General features: G+C 36.6%; 1 protein-coding gene and 1 long non-coding RNA gene across 2 annotated transcripts in view; one reads left to right on the top strand and one right to left on the bottom strand.

Moving 5' to 3' along the window:
- abca3b (ATP-binding cassette, sub-family A (ABC1), member 3b) overlaps positions 1-14,923 on the bottom strand; it is a 68,879-nt gene extending 53,956 nt beyond the window's left edge. The window contains exons 1-4 of the mRNA XM_082182426.1: positions 14,708-14,923; positions 13,364-13,441; positions 8,986-9,241; positions 3,100-3,227 (exon numbers count right to left, since the gene is read on the bottom strand). Coding sequence (XP_082038552.1) covers positions 3,100-3,227; positions 8,986-9,241; positions 13,364-13,417 — 438 coding nt within the window. The 5' untranslated portion in view covers positions 13,418-13,441; positions 14,708-14,923. The remainder of the gene's footprint in view (positions 1-3,099; positions 3,228-8,985; positions 9,242-13,363; positions 13,442-14,707) is intronic.
- On the top strand, positions 1,252-2,424 carry LOC309508032. The gene is made up of 2 exons (XR_014209354.1): positions 1,252-1,436; positions 2,005-2,424. It is a non-coding gene; the product is annotated as an uncharacterized lncRNA (long non-coding RNA).
- Positions 14,924-15,588: the final 665 nt, after the last annotated feature.

The following is a 15,588-nucleotide window of genomic DNA, read 5'->3' as shown; positions in this document are numbered from 1 at the left end:
ATGACACACTGACCGCACAACGTACACACAGCCTAGTTTTTATCTGAATAAAATTCAATTCTGCATCTACTCCCAGGTGAGTGACAACAGTTCATCTGACAAAACATTCAATTAGTCACTGACAAAAACGCACCTTTCAGTCTACTGGAAATACAAGTAAATCCGTAAACACTGTAAAATTTTGGGTCTCATTTAAGTGTTATAAAAACATACATTTTATGAACCCCATACACAGAAATGCCCTTTCCATCGCTGCAGATGCAGGAGCTGCGGTAAACTCATTAAACCCTCGCGCTTTCATCATGAGAGATGATTCACTCATGTCCTTATGAGAAAAGACCAGACCAGACCTCATCTCTCCATTAGACACATGGAGGAAACTCAAGAAGTGCATCTCAAAATGGCTGAAACAGCGTCAGCTGGAAGAATCAGTGGTTCATAAACACTCGAGCAGGCGCCCGAGACATGAACAAATATGGTTTGAGGGCATTTGCTGCTAGGGCACTTAAGCCTGATTCCTCCAGCTAGATTTGACTCTGCACTTTTCACTTCTGTGGAAAACCGGTTATTTTCCCCTCAAATGCTCAGAAAAGAACATGTCCTTCCTTTAAGTAACAGTAATCATCGTTAAAGACTAGACTCTCACAAAAACTGACAAGAACGTGCTGTATCTCACACCAAAATCAAAAGAAATGTAAAACTAATCCCATTTTTTGGATCACTATCATATTTGCCAATTATTTCCCCCCAATTTTCAGAACTGAAATCTTGTATGCAAATGATGCAAATGAAATGTAAAAACAATTTATGCTGTTTTTAATAAAAAAAATTAATAGATTTTCTAAATAATTCTAAATAAATAACATGTTTTCTAAATAAATAACATGTTTTATTTATTTATGGGAGCTTGTTTCCGCCACGGAATAAAACAATTTATAAGATAATTGAGTCTTTTTATCTCTTTTACCTTTTATCTTTTTTTCTCAGAATTGCGAGTTATAAAGTCAGAAATGCGAGTTATAAAGTCAGAATTGCAAGTTATAACGTCAGAATTGCGAGTTATAAAGTCAGAATTGCGAGTTATAAAGTCAGAATTGCAAGTTATAACGTCAGAATTGCGAGTTATAACGTCAGAATTGCGAGTTATAACGTCAGAATTGCGAGTTATAACGTCAGAATTGCGAGTTATAACTTCAGAATTGCGAGTTATAACTTCAGAATTGCGAGTTATAACTTCAGAATTGCGAGAAATAAAGTCAGAATTGTGCGATATAAAGTCAGATTTGCGAGTTATAAAGTCAGAATTGCGAGCTGTAAAGTCCGAATTGCGAGCTGTAAAGTCAGAATTGCGAGTTGTAAAGTCAGAATTGCGAGTTATAACGTCAGAATTGCGAGTTATAAAGTCAGAATTGCAAGTTATAACGTCAGAATTGCGAGTTATAACGTCAGAATTGCGAGTTATAACGTCAGAATTGCGAGTTATAACTTCAGAATTGCGAGAAATAAAGTCAGAATTGTGCGATATAAAGTCAGATTTGCGAGTTATAAAGTCAGATTTGCGAGAAATAAAGTCAGAATTGCGAGAAATAAAGTCAGAATTGTGCGATATAAAGTCAGATTTGCGAGTTATAAAGTCAGAATTGCGAGCTGTAAAGTCCGAATTGCGAGTTGTAAAGTCCGAATTGCGAGTTATAAAGTCCGAATTGAGAGAAATAAAATCAGAATTGAGAGAAATAAAGTCAGAATTGCGAGTTATAAAGTCAGAATTGCAAGTTATAACGTCAGAATTGCGAGTTATAACGTCAGAATTGCGAGTTATAACGTCAGAATTGCGAGTTATAACGTCAGAATTGCGAGTTATAACTTCAGAATTGCGAGTTATAACTTCAGAATTGCGAGTTATAACTTCAGAATTGCGAGAAATAAAGTCAGAATTGTGCGATATAAAGTCAGATTTGCGAGTTATAAAGTCAGAATTGCGAGCTGTAAAGTCCGAATTGCGAGCTGTAAAGTCCGAATTGCGAGTTGTAAAGTCAGAATTGCGAGTTATAACGTCAGAATTGCGAGTTATAAAGTCAGAATTGCAAGTTATAACGTCAGAATTGCGAGTTATAACTTCAGAATTGCAAGTTATAAAGTCAGAATTGCGAGTTATAACGTCAGAATTGCGAGTTATAACTTCAGAATTGCGAGTTATAACGTCAGAATTGCGAGTTATAACGTCAGAATTGCGAGTTATAACGTCAGAATTGCGAGTTATAACTTCAGAATTGCGAGAAATAAAGTCAGAATTGTGCGATATAAAGTCAGATTTGCGAGTTATAAAGTCAGATTTGCGAGAAATAAAGTCAGAATTGCGAGAAATAAAGTCAGAATTGTGCGATATAAAGTCAGATTTGCGAGTTATAAAGTCAGAATTGCGAGCTGTAAAGTCCGAATTGCGAGTTGTAAAGTCCGAATTGCGAGTTATAAAGTCCGAATTGAGAGAAATAAAATCAGAATTGAGAGAAATAAAGTCAGAATTGCAGGATATAAACAATTCTGACTATGAATTTTTGAAAATAATTCTTATTTTCTCAAAATTGTGATATAAACTCACAATTGCGATATATAAAGTCCAATTTTGACTATTTCTCACAATTCTGACTTTATTTCTTGCAATTTTGACTATTTCTCACAATTCTGACTTTATTTTTTGCAAATTTCTTAATTGTGAGATAAAAAGGCGCAATTACCTTTTAATTTTTTTTTTTTCGGGGCAGAAACAAGCTTCCATAGTTTTTGCATTAATGAGAATTTGAGGAAAAAATTTGTTTAATTATACAAATTCATGCAAATATTGTTACAATGCAAAAAAAATAAGCTTCAGTTTCTTTATGTAAAATATAATTTAAATTGTCATGCATCATATATACTTAATTTATAATTAAATTAATTGTATTTAAATAACAATAAATGGTGTAATGTATTTTTTTCCATCTGATGTTGAAGTGAAATGCATGAACATTTCTTCATGAGATTCATCCACACAACTTGATCTTGGCTGACGGGAAGACTGTGATTGGTTGTCAGCTCAGAGGAATGCTCTGAGAGTCTCACCTGCAGAGGAAGAGGCTCATCGTCGTGGCTGAAAGGATGCTCAAACACAATGGCTGCCAAGATCTTGCCTGACTCTGTGTCAGTTTTCACAAACTCCTCGAACTGCTCCACTGTTTCAAAGCCCCGGACTGGAAAACAAGACGACACATCATTAGTGTCACATACGTCACTATTACTGTTACTGCAGCTCATGCTTAAACATCGAAGACTCGAGGGAAGACTCTTTTCATGCCAGAACCATCTAGCAAATCACCTTGGCAACACCTAGACAATCACCCACTTAAGCAAAGAAAACAAATTTTTCAAACAAATGCAAATTGTTCATATCGTTACATGCGATCAGCGATGAAAGTTTGAGGGTTAAACTGATAAAAATAGATTAATCGATGTGAAATTTAGCCATTTAAGGATTTATAATTGATTTTAAGGACACATAATTGATTTTAGGATTTGTCAGTCTGCTGTAAACATATGCTAATGATATCATGACCCCTAGGTATTTTTTTCCAGAGAAAATGTTGTTAAAAGCAAAAGCTAATGAGACACTAGGCAAAACTGGGATTTCAGCCAGGTCACGACTGGGATTTATCTGATTAAACGCACGCACACACACACACAGACAGACAGACAGACAGAGACACACACAGAGAGGCACACACAGAGACAGACACACATACAGATACACAGACAGACAGACAGACACACACACACACACACACACAGAGAGACACACAGAGACACACAGAAACTCACAGAGACACACAGAGACACACAGAGACACACAGAGACACACAGAGACACACAGAGACACACACAGAGACACACACAGAGACACACAGAGACACACACACGCAGGTTAGTGAGGCTCTTTAAAAGAATATTTGACCAAAAATGAAAAATGTGTCATTATTTACTCCTCTTCATGTTGTTATAAACCCATACAATGTCTGTTTATTTTTTGTGCAACAATAAATTAGATACATTTAAGAAGCTTTTGTTAACGTTTTATTCTTTGGATATAGCAGGGATGACTTCAAAACCAGGAAGACCAATTTTCCACTGGTTACTTCCTTCAAGATTTCCCGATGGGGTTTTAAAATGAGATTTTTTAATTTATGAGTAAAATAAGGTCTGTGGTAAACATGTCTTGACGATGCTTGAATGTTTTACTCCACAACGTGTTTTATTTTTATTTTATTTTTAAAATATATGTTTCTAAGCAACTAGATACGAACATCTGTGGTGTGGGTGTGTGTAATTTACACTGTAGAATATTGTAAACATAAATCATCAGTTGTGTTTACCACCTTATTTTCCTCATAAAACCCCCATAGGAAAATCTCAAGAGAGAACCAGTGGCGAATAAGTCTTCCGAGTTTTGACGTCATCCACGCACCACTCTATTAAATGCTACTTTTATTGTCCTTTTCGGAGCTTGACAGACGTGGTCTCTATAAATTGTTGTTATATGGAAAGATCTGAATGAAGATATAATGCCACTATTACTCCTTTATTTGTTGCAGAAAAACACGTAACACATATGGGTTTGAAAGACATGAGGGAGAATACATAATAGCAGTTTTTATTTCTAAGTCAAACGTTCATCTAACATGTAACCAAATGTCCTCACATGGCTTTTTATTGTGAGATACAGTGTCTGCCTATATAAAAACAGGAGGAGCCGGTTAAACCAGGATCAACAAGCAAATCCAGTCGACGCACAACCAGGAAGCATCTGTGCTACATGTGCCAATGTAAACCACAGCCAGCAAAATGGTAACAATTTGCAATAAGGTCCCATTAGTTAATGATGCATTAACTAACAATGAGCAACTCATGCGTTACAGTATTTTTAATCTTTGTTAACATTAATTATTAAAATACAACTGTTCAATGTTAGTTCATGTTGGCTCATGTGAGCTAAATAATATCAACAGATCCTACTTTTGATTTTAATAATGTGTTGGCAAATTAACATTAAAGGGATACTTCACCTCTTGAAAGATGAATGTGTATTTAAAATAGGTCATTTATGTAGAAGAAATGTGAAATTATTTTTGAATTTGGAGCATTCTAGACTGTATTTTTGGCTTATGTGGATGAAAGACAACAACTCCCAGAATGCACTTGCTTCGCTGCCCTAGGAGGCCACTCCCAAGCCACGCCTACCGGTAACAGAGCGCAGTTTAAAACAACAAGGCTAGGCTACTAGTGAGTCTCCGTGATGCCCAAAATGTCCGGTATTTGGCTTTTGCGATCTACAGTCGCCATTCATTATGTTTACTGTGGCGAGCAGGACGAGGCTGAGGGGCGCGGGAGAACGGCGCGAGGCCGGTGGCGTGATTACTGAGACGCACCGGTCTCGTATCTCTCACGGAGGAGCGGGAATTTTCTTAGCAATGTTAAAACGCACATCAACCGATCACTTGTGTTTAGCGTTCATGTAAACACTACATTCAGATTCACCAATCGGAATGAATTCAGTTAGACTGAAACAAAAGGTGTGCATGTAAACAATGAATGGCGACTGCAGAAAGCAAAAGCCGAATCCCGGACATTTTGGACGATCTCGACGGCCGGACATGTCCGGGAAAAAGTGTAAGGTAACCCCTACTACTCAGCTTTCTCCACAGAACAAGAGCCTGCTAGCTTAGCTTCCAAAGAAAGATGGCTGACACTGTGTACATTCTGTGAGTGAGATCCCACCCTCTATGGGCGGGTTGTAAACATGCGGGACAGTGGCTGTAGTCTTAAGCCTCTGGCCAAAAAATCCTCCGATGACGCAAAATGACGATTTTTGCGTCATCTGAGGATTTTTTTTTTTAGACAAAAAAAATACATAAATCTCTCGTCTCAGGGGGATATGAGGGTGGAAAGCACGGTAATTCGAAAATACTACAGGTTTTCTACTAATACAAAGCTTAATGCTAAATCCTGAAGCATCCCTTTAACTAAGTAAAATGCTTAGTTAACATTAAATAAATGCTTTAGAAGTGGGCAGTAATTTCTCATTTTTAGTTCATTTTAACTAATATAAATTAACAAAAGTTAACATACTGTATGGAAGCTTACTGTAAAGTTACCAGCAAAATTAATAAATACTGTATAAACCAAAAATTAAGTCATTTTTGAAGTCCTGCTCAAATTCATTACGGCTGGAAATCGGAAACCAGTTCTAGTTCTGAAGCATTTGCAGTTTTTAAAAACTACCAAAACAAATGAATCGGATTCGTTAGTGGTGGTGTTGATACTGTTAACTAAAACTAAAAAACAACAACATTTTCGTTCATTGAAACAATGCTGAAAAAATAAATATATATAAATATAATATAATAGATGAAAAACTTTCACTTAAAAGACTAGCAACTAAATGAAATTAAATAAGTACTAAATTACTCAAAATTAAATTAAAATAAATTAAAGCTAAATAGAACATTTTTAAAAACACAAACTAAAAAAATGCAAACTAAAAATACAAAACTGGTGGTGGTTGAGGAGAGATCCCCAGATATGATTGTAAAGCGCTTTGGGTGTACAGTAGTACATATGAAAGCGCTATATAAATGCCTCATTCTATTCTATTCATTCTAAAACTAAAAGCATATTCAAAATATTAATAGTATAAAAATAATACTATAAAACACTATATTTTGAATTTTTTATAGGGATGTACGATATATCGGCCACCAAATCGGTATCGGACGATATATGTAATCGGCCGGATAAGAAGATTTGGCTGATATATTAAAGCTGATAAATAATGGATTATTTCCTTCAGCTGAGACACTTCAGATGAGCACTGTTCACCATGATGCTTTTGAATTGCTTCAAAAAGGAAAATACAGTTAAATGTGCATTCTCTCTGTGCTAAAATACTCCTGCGACACTACTGAATCTACAGCGTCAAGGCAAAATGTATTATCTTATTTCTTAGGGGCGGTTTACACAACAGCGTTTTCAACTAAAAACGTAAAACTTTTTACGCGTTTTGGCCGTTCATTTACACGACAACGGCATTTTGGGTGCCTGACAACGCAAACTTTTGAAAACGGGTTTCAAAGTACACGTTTTTGAAAACGGTCTCCGAGTAAACAGCAAAAACGCAAATCTCTGAAGACGATGACGTCATGCACGTGCGTATTACGTGTTCAGTCTGTAGTGTTTCATCGCCATCTAATGGTCTGGCAGCAGAATACAGTGTTTTTAGTCGTTTTCGCGGATCATTGTGAATGGGGATCGTTTTGACAGTGGTGTCGTCTGTACGTGGAAAACTCCTCTGTTTTAAGGATATCGTTGTCATGTAAACGTACCTTAAATTTGCAGTCTGGTATGCATAACAATATAAAGACAATAGACAGAATATATTTCTATTGTGTTGTCTTTGATGGTTGTACACAACAGCAAACATACAGTCAGTGTGAGCAATGCTGCTCATGAACAAAGAACTTATGAACTGTTATTTTAAATAAAACAGTCCAAAAGACTCCCAAATCAGTCAAAATAATCCGGGCAAATGGCCCACTGAATCATTAACTTATGACTCACTCGTGTATCCTTAAGTCATCACTTTCGTCATGTCCATATATATAAACAAACCTCTACTCATAGCGCTGCAATTTCATATAAATTATCTATTTGCCTGAAACGTCCTCTTCTCAGCTATCCCACAAAATGTCAAAATCATAGACTTTCATTGCATGAGCACAGCTGAAGACTCATTTAAACCAGTATGTTCAGTCAGTTGTGAATATTACACAGCACTTTACCACCATCAAAGCGGTTGATTTTACAGTCAAAGTTGAGGCATCAGATTATGGACGTCCTCCTCCATTATCAGGACGCTGGCCAGCTGTATGACTTTATGACAGCTCATAAACACAAGCACCAGGAGAATTCAAGGGTCGGACAGAAGCTTTATTGCCAGGAAAACCTGCCATTAAGGTTTTTGGTGAGGTCATGATGCTGTTCATTCATAAAACTCAAGAGATGCTTTGCATGTCAACTGTAAACTCGCTCACATTGTAGAGACTAAAGATCAGTGATCCTCACACACTTTTGGACCAACAAACTTGATGATGATTTCCGGATAGACGTGCAAATGCAATATCTATAAATATATTTGAAAGATATTGCTCTCATGAGATGCAATTTCTAGGCGATAACAACATGGAATTCCCATGATTTTTTTTTCAAAGTTTGTATTATTTTTGACTGTTAAAGCTTTCATGACAAATAAAATGATTTTAAAAACATTTTCACTACGAGGAGCAATATCCATATAATTAAACATTTTAGAAAAGAGCATAACAAAACAAAAAAAATTCTATAACCTTTTTAAAAGTTGCCCAGGCCTGGAAATCACACATTTAAAAGTTCATGCTATTTCCAATAAAATAAGTTAGGTTTTCAATATAGGTTTTCCAACTTATTGATGTATATTTTTTCTCTTTTTGTCATTTTCTAACAGTATTAATAAAATTATAATAATAATAAAAATCTCTGTTAATTCCAGGTTTTCCATGTTGTCAATTTGTTGCATACATTTGCTATATAGTCATTAGTCATATAGTCAAATAAATATTCAAATGAAAAAAGCCCCGCTATTTTCGATGTAACCAATTTATTGCTTTGATGTGTTACATTTTTTTCTTTCTATTATTTTTTGGCAGTATTAAAATAAAATAAAATAAAATAATATAAAATATGCCATTTCTAGGTTTTCCATATAGGTTTTCCTATTTATTGCTTAAGGTTGATGTATATATAGGGAACGAGATTAGTCAATGATACAAGCCAAACTTGTGTCTGATCTGATACTCTTGGCCACAGCTCTGATGAGCTTTTGTGAATACACTGATATGAATACCCAGAAGCTGAAGCTCTTACTGGTTCCGATGCAGCTTCCCAGGTTCCGCTGGACGTCCTCTGCGATTCCCCGCACCACGCTGGCGTTTGAGGGCATGTAGGCCAGCTGCAGGTTCTGGGCGCACAGTGTGGGCGGCAGGCCGCTCAAAGCGAATCTGGCGTAGTGTGTTGCATTAGGGTAGTTGGTGACGGACACGTTCTGCCGCAGGATGATCAGGGTGGCTGAGAAGAGCAGAGGCAGTGCGACCTCCACCAGCATGACCAGGATCTGACGCTTCTGGAGACCGAGAGAAAGAGGAGGTCAATGAGTACAACAGAGGATGGATGGATGGATGGATATGGATCATGGAAGAATGGTTATGTAGATAAGGGATGGGTTTTTAACGGATGGGTGAATGGCTGTACATAAAATAAAATAAAATCAAAATAAAAAAGCTATAATTTTATTGACAATGATTGACATTTATTGACAATGACAGTACGGACAGAGGTTGGAACGAGAAGGGACAATGATACAAGCCAAATTTGTTTCTCAGCAGATGCTCTAACCACTAGGATACAAAAGTGTTTGTTGGATTTTTATGAATACACTTCTATACTTTTAGGCTGATTTAAAAAAAAAAATCAATTGAATAAAATAAAATAAAATAAAATAAAACAATTTAATTCAATAAAATAAATAAAAATAATAAAAATAAAAATAAAAATAAAAAAATAAAATGTTGCCATTTTATTGACAGTATGGACAGAGGTTGAAACAGGACTGGCCTTGGTTCAATTAAGACATTTAAAGGGATAGTTCACTTTGAAATAAAATTTTGGTTTTAAGCGTGCGCGCCCTCAGATCACTTGGACATGGCTGTGTTCAAGAGGTAAAAACGATATAAATACTGTTCGTTTTCTCACACAAACCACTCGTTTCGTGTCTTAGGCCATCAATGTGTACTTACGATGGGGAATTGTTTAATTTGGACTCTGTGCATGCTCTTTGAGGTGGTGACCATAGACCTGCATTATATGACTGACAGACAAGAACGGTTTGACCTAAAAATATCAAAATTGAAACTACTGCGGAAACAAAGACACCTACATCTTGGATGCCCTTGAGGTAAGCTAAAACATACCAAAATTTAATTTCAAAGTGAACTATCCCTTTAAATTAAAATTTTAAGTAGCTTTTATAAACACATCTTATAAAGAAAACCATTACTGATGTGCATCTTGAGACAAAACAATGGCACTGACATATTTTAAGAGATATCAGTGCAAGTTACATTCAGTTAAAACAGCTCAAACATGCAGTTTAGTCCGCGACTAAACTTGCCCCCGGTTTCACAAACAAGGCTTTAGTGTCATGTCAATGCATCATGTGTAAGCACGAGCCCACACAGCACCTGAGGCTTGATCTGGGTCGATGAAGAACGTTAGACCTCTGATCTGGGTCAGGAAGGATATAATCTTCTATATATGTCTGCTCTAATGAGGCGTGAAGGGGCCAGTGTTTACTGGGGTTTCCAAGCAACAGCTGTGTGCAAACAGCCCTCTATCACGAGGGAATCGGGACGCTTCTTGCAGCACTATGATCGAGCTCGATTGATTGTTCAGAAAGTTCAGTTCTGATACACTTCACCTGCACATGGTCTTACACAAGACAGCAAATCTCCACAAGTGTGCAGAGCAAAGATCCGGCATAAAGGAAAATAATAATACACACATGAACACTCACACAACGATCAAAGCCATGCATCCGCGGTAAACAACTGAACAAGAAACTCTGAAATCTAATCTACGAGGCCAAATACAGGAAGGAACATAAAAGCTATTCAACAGGGCAAAAGAATCGGCGAGTTAAATCATTACAGCAAATAAGGTGAATGGGGGTAATGATTACATTTGAACACCAAGCCTTGGTTGTGCTTGTGTCTTTTTATTCGCCGCAAACTAGTTGAAACATTTCCTTGTTTCTACAAAAATAGACTTGCTGTAGCATCTGAACTATAATGTCTGGTTTCAAGAAACAGACTTTATAGATTTACACTAGTGGGCTTTAAATAATAAACTCTTTCCCCGTCATCAAATTGATGACATTTTCCAGTAGCACCTCAATGCAGTCCACAAGATCCAGGGGGCGGGGTTGGATCCACATCTAAGGGGTGGAGATGGGTAGGTTTAGGGGTTGGGTTTAGGGATCAGGGGGTGGAGATGGCTAGGTTTAGGGGTTGGGTTTAGGGATCAGGGGGTGGAGATTGGTAGGTTTAGGGGTTGGGTTTAGGGATCAGGGGGTGGAGATGGGTAGGTTTAGGGGTTGGGTTTAGGGATCAGGGGGTGGAGATTGGTAGGTTTAGGGGTTGGGTTTAGGGATCAGGGGGTGGAGATGGGTAGGTTTAGGGGTTGGGTTTAGGTATCAGGGGGTGGAGATTGGTAGGTTTAGGGGTTGGGTTTAGGGATCAGGGGGTGGAGATTGGTAGGTTTAGGGGTTGGGTTTAGGGATCAGGGGGTGGAGATGGCTAGGTTTAGGTATATGTAAGGTGGGAACATGAAATCCCATGAAAATTTCATGTTCTGCAGTGAGGACCATCTCGAATTTTCCGGCAATCCATGTTTTCAGTGTTATACGGTAGGGGGCGCTATGACATCAAAGAGAACTGAATCTCCTGATCAAAACACATGCAAAGAAGATGCAGAAACAAGCCATATATCTAATCATATGCTTGTGTAAAAATACACATCAACATTAAACAGCATATTAATCAGAACTGCCCAATGTTACTGAACTAAATGTCGACCCAGGACGAGCTGTAGGACTGCAGCCATGTTTCCATTAGCCTTCAAATTGCGCAAATTGAAATAGAAAATTCTCCCACTGGAAAACACGTCAATTTCGCAAAAACTCCCATAGGCTATATGGCAAAAAAGTTTTACGTTTGGACAGAAGACGGGAATACTGGATTCTAAATCACAAAGAAACATTGGTTAATAGAAACGCCGTCATTTCAAAACAGTTTTATCGACATTTAGAAAACATCGCAAAAGTTTTGAGAAAATCTGTAATGGAAATGCAGCTTGTGAAGCTTTGGGGTGTTGATGGACTCGATCTCCTCCATCTGTGTTTTAATCATCGTTCTGAATCCCATCTGGATGAAGTCTTTGACAAAAACGTGATTTATGAAACTTAACCACATTCAAGTGTTGATAAAAAAAGAATGCATGAAGGTAGAATAAAACTTTTTTGTTTTTTTTGGGGGGGGGTTTTGCAGAGGGACTGTTCTTTCTTTTGATCTATTGCATGTTCAGATATTCATACAACAAAATATTATTTGGGCCATGAAACTTTTGTAAAAACAATTAAAAATGCTGGCGGTGGTTGGCAACTTTTCTTTTTTTTTACGCTGGAAAGAGTTAACCTAGGGTCATTTTTAACCCTGGGTTTACATAATCCTGGGTTATCTCATTGCATGTTTCACATTGTCATACTTTACCCTGAAGGATTCATTTTAGGTAGTTGATATATTTCACAATGCACAATACAAATGTACATTCAGGGCTTCACATTCTTATTTGCATGATTTATTAACATCAACTGGATGAGCAGAACGTGCCAAGAAAAGCATGCAACCCATTTAACCAGCGGCTCGTCCATCTTTCAAAACACTCTGGTTGTTTTAACTCTTCTAAAACATGCTAAGAATTCTAGGAATCATAACACAACAGGTTTATGTACCAAACACATGAATATTTAACTGGGCAAGTTTGGAGGGAGTTTATGATTGGTTGCCTGGTGCAAAACAACTTACACAACTGTCCAGAACAGCATTTCGCCGTCATTTGTGGGCTTTATAACCCAAATTTAACCGTATTGCCATACATATTATATGATAACGTTCACAAGTTTGGGGTTGGTAAGATTTTTTTTTAAATATTTTTCAAAGAAGTCTCTTCTGTTCATCAAAACGGCATTTATTTGATTTAAAAATACAGTAAAAACAGTAAAATTGTGAAATATTATTACAATTTAAAACAGCTGTTTTCTATGTGAATATATTGTAAAATGTAATTTATTCCTGTGATCAAAGCTGAATTTTCAGCATCATTACTCCAGTCTTCAGTGTCAAATGATCCTTCAGAAATCCTTCTAATATGATGATTTGATGCTCAAGAAACAATTTATTTGAAACAGAAATTATTTGTGACATTATAAATGTCTTTACTGTCACTTTTGAGCAATTTAATGAGTCCTTGCTGAATAAAACTAATAAAAAAAAATATCTAAAAATATCTTACTGATGCCAAACCTTTGAAAAGTAGTGTATATCATTGCCATAAAACCTTATATCCAATATCCAGCAATAAAACAAAAGAATATCAGCACATGCATTGCACTTATAAACCAAATACTCACTTGCTGAATATAGTTCTTCCACAGAAGCAATCCAAACTGCTGCAACACGGCCATTTTCGATTTACAGAACTTCACAACCTGGACCGAGAGAAAGTGAACATCAGGTCACTGCTCAAGAAATGTAAGGAAAACCATATCAGGGCTATTCCTGGAATTTCACTGTTTCGCAACTACATTCGTTGATAACAGAATAACTATAATACTCATGTTTCGGATAAGAAACAAGAAGTTGAGACAATTTACATCTATTTCAGTTCTGATTGCTCAACGATGACATCACGGTTTTCTCCAGGGTGGATATATGAAGAGTTCAGATGCAAAAGCCTCTAAATTCCATCTGAAATTTTCTTATAGAATGATCATTTTTATCAAGCTTGTAATATTTAAGTTCAGTAATTTCACTTAAATGACAATTAATAGGTAATCTTCACTGCCATTTAAGTGAAATTATTGAATTTAAATACACGAGCTTGATAAAAATGATCATTCTATGAGAAAATTTCAGATGGCATTTGGAGGCTTTTGCATCTGAACTCTTCATATAGCCTAGGCCTATATATATAAATGAACTCAATTAATAACTTTTTTTGCAATAAAAATAAACCATCACTGAACTTCCTTAAGCTGGACTATGACGCTATATTCTTCTAGATCTGCTGTCCAGCCGAAACAAACTTTGTTGCATTATTTTCCTGTTATCACTGTAAAGCTGCTTTAAAACAATCTGTATTGTAATATAAACAAAGGTGACTTGACTAGACAATGTGGTCCGATTAAACAAGGACTACTGAAAGTAACTAAGTGTGAAGACATGCCATGTTGTTCAGCGCTTTAAACTAAGAAGGCCAGTTTAACCACCATACAGACACTGAGGGGAACGTCATCTCCCATATCAATACTCAGATTAAAATATCACCTGATTTGGCCTTAAATAAAATACATCTTTGTATTTAAATGTGTCAGTGATATGCATGGGACTATATAACACTAGTAGTATTTAGTAAATGCTTGTCGTTATTAAACATACAGCAGGGTTAAGATTACTGACGCGGCAGTGACATCATATTGATGACACAGCTTTGGTGCCTGTCTAGTGCGTTTATTCAATTATAGTATTGTATGCTTTTATTTTATTTCCTTCTTTGAAATAACAGCAGTCTGTTTTACATCAAACATGCATCACGCTGTTTCTCTCTCTCTCTGTTTTATGCATTCGATTCCTTTAGTCTGATCGTTGCGAAGATCTTGTGATTGAGTCAAGAACTTGTTTATCAACCCAATTCCCACAGCATAACAAACACAATAGAAAACAGGCAGGCACGCGCGCGCTCGTGCACAACTCACCTTACACTCGTCTATCTGTCCTGCATAGAGCTCAAATATCGGCTCTTTCAGTCGGAAAGCATTGGATTGATGTTCGCAGTCAGCTCGGCTCAGTCACGGACGAATTCCATCAGGAATCATCACTCATAAGGGCGATAATAATGAGGAAAATGAAGATGATGACATTGCAGCGCAGCGGCCGTGCCGTGTGGACACAACAAATACGGTCACGTGACCTCGGCCAGCTGGGCGGATGCTCGCGGTCATGTGACCGTCGTGAGTGACAGACGCAAAAACGTCACCTCGCATAAAAATGAAATTGAAATTAACAGAAAAAAAATTACCTTTGTCGTGTTTTTATTAATTGTTTTGGCTAATACATATATACACACACACACATACATGTATAAACACATACGTATGTGTATACCACAAATACTTCTCGGAGACGTCTATTTGATGTCTGCATTTACATCTGCAAGTGTTTGCTCATCTGCAATACATCCCTAAGACGTTTCCTGTTAAATGTCATTTAGAAGATGTCTTTAAGACGTTTAAAGATTTAGAATGTATGTAAAACTGCTTTTTCTACGATGTTTTTACACAGCAGATGCTTTCCAGATTAACAGATCTTTAGCAGACATCTTACAGACGTACCTGTGCTATATGATGCTGTCAATTCAATTAATCACGATTAATCTTATCCAACATTAAAATTTGTTTACATTGTGTATATATAATATATATTTATATACATCGTTTGTGTGATGCGTCTATATATATATATATATATAAACAAACATACTATTATAATATTTTTGTATGGTGACTAAAGGTTTGAAGTTTTAAAACTAAAATACCTCAATATCTCATTAAGCAATTTGCATATTCTAACTTCATTT

Source organism: Leuciscus leuciscus (genome assembly GCF_965113295.1).
Source record: "Leuciscus leuciscus genome assembly, chromosome: 1".
Taxonomy (NCBI): Eukaryota; Metazoa; Chordata; class Actinopteri; order Cypriniformes; family Leuciscidae; genus Leuciscus; species Leuciscus leuciscus.
Note: the sequence above shows the minus strand (reverse complement) of the source record. Positions and strands in the feature narration are given on the sequence as shown.